At 64.7% G+C, this 694-nt stretch overlaps 1 protein-coding gene across 1 annotated transcript in view; it reads right to left on the bottom strand.

The window, feature by feature from the left end:
• CHRNB4 (cholinergic receptor, nicotinic, beta 4 (neuronal)) overlaps window positions 1-693 on the bottom strand; it is a gene marked incomplete at its 5' end in the record, with an annotated part of 7225 nt that extends 6532 nt beyond the window's left edge. The window contains 2 exon segments of the mRNA XM_005874446.2: window positions 3-399; window positions 402-693. Of these exon segments, the coding sequence (XP_005874508.1) occupies window positions 3-399; window positions 402-693 (689 nt within the window).
• Window position 694: the final 1 nt, after the last annotated feature.

Genomic DNA, 694 nt, shown 5'->3' with positions numbered 1-694 from the left:
GCTGGGAGGCCCTGGCGGGGCCCGGGCGCTTCATGAAGAGGAAGGCGGGCAGCTGGTGCAGGAAGCAGCGCTGCACCCAGGGCGCCATGGTGTGGGTGCTGGGCGAGCGGTGGTGCACGTTGAGCACGCAGACGCTGGTGACGATGGAGAAGGTGACCAGCACCATGGTGAACATGAGGTACTTGCCGATGAGCGGCACGTCCAGGGAGGTGGGCGGCACGATCTTGGAGATGAGCAGCAGGAAGACGGTCAGCGCCAGCAGCACGGAGATGCACAGGGTCATCTTCTCGCCGCAGTCGGACGGCAGGTAGAAGACGAGGATGGCCAGCGAGGTGATGAGCACGCAGGGGATGATGAGGTTGATGGTGTAGAAGAGCGGCTTGCGGCGGATGATGAAGTGTCCACGTAGCGGGGGTCCCGCGGGTTCACCGTCCGGCGCCCCGGCAGCGCCAGGATGTCCCACTCGCCGCTGGGCGTGAAGTCGTCCTTGTTGGCGGCGGGCGTCATGAGGACCATGTCGATCTCCGTGTGGTCGTAGGTCCAGGAGCGGAACTTGAGGCTGCAGTTCTGCTGGTCGAAGGGGAAGTGCTTCACCTCGATCTTGCAGGCGCTCTTGCAGATGGCGGGCGGCAGCCACATGATGCTGCCGTTGGCCTGCACCACCGCGTTGGTGTAGAGGGACACCTCGTAGGTC

The sequence above is a fragment of the Myotis brandtii genome, unplaced genomic scaffold (assembly GCF_000412655.1).
Source record: "Myotis brandtii unplaced genomic scaffold, ASM41265v1 scaffold439, whole genome shotgun sequence".
Lineage (NCBI taxonomy): Eukaryota > Metazoa > Chordata > Mammalia > Chiroptera > Vespertilionidae > Myotis > Myotis brandtii.
Note: the sequence above shows the minus strand (reverse complement) of the source record. Positions and strands in the feature narration are given on the sequence as shown.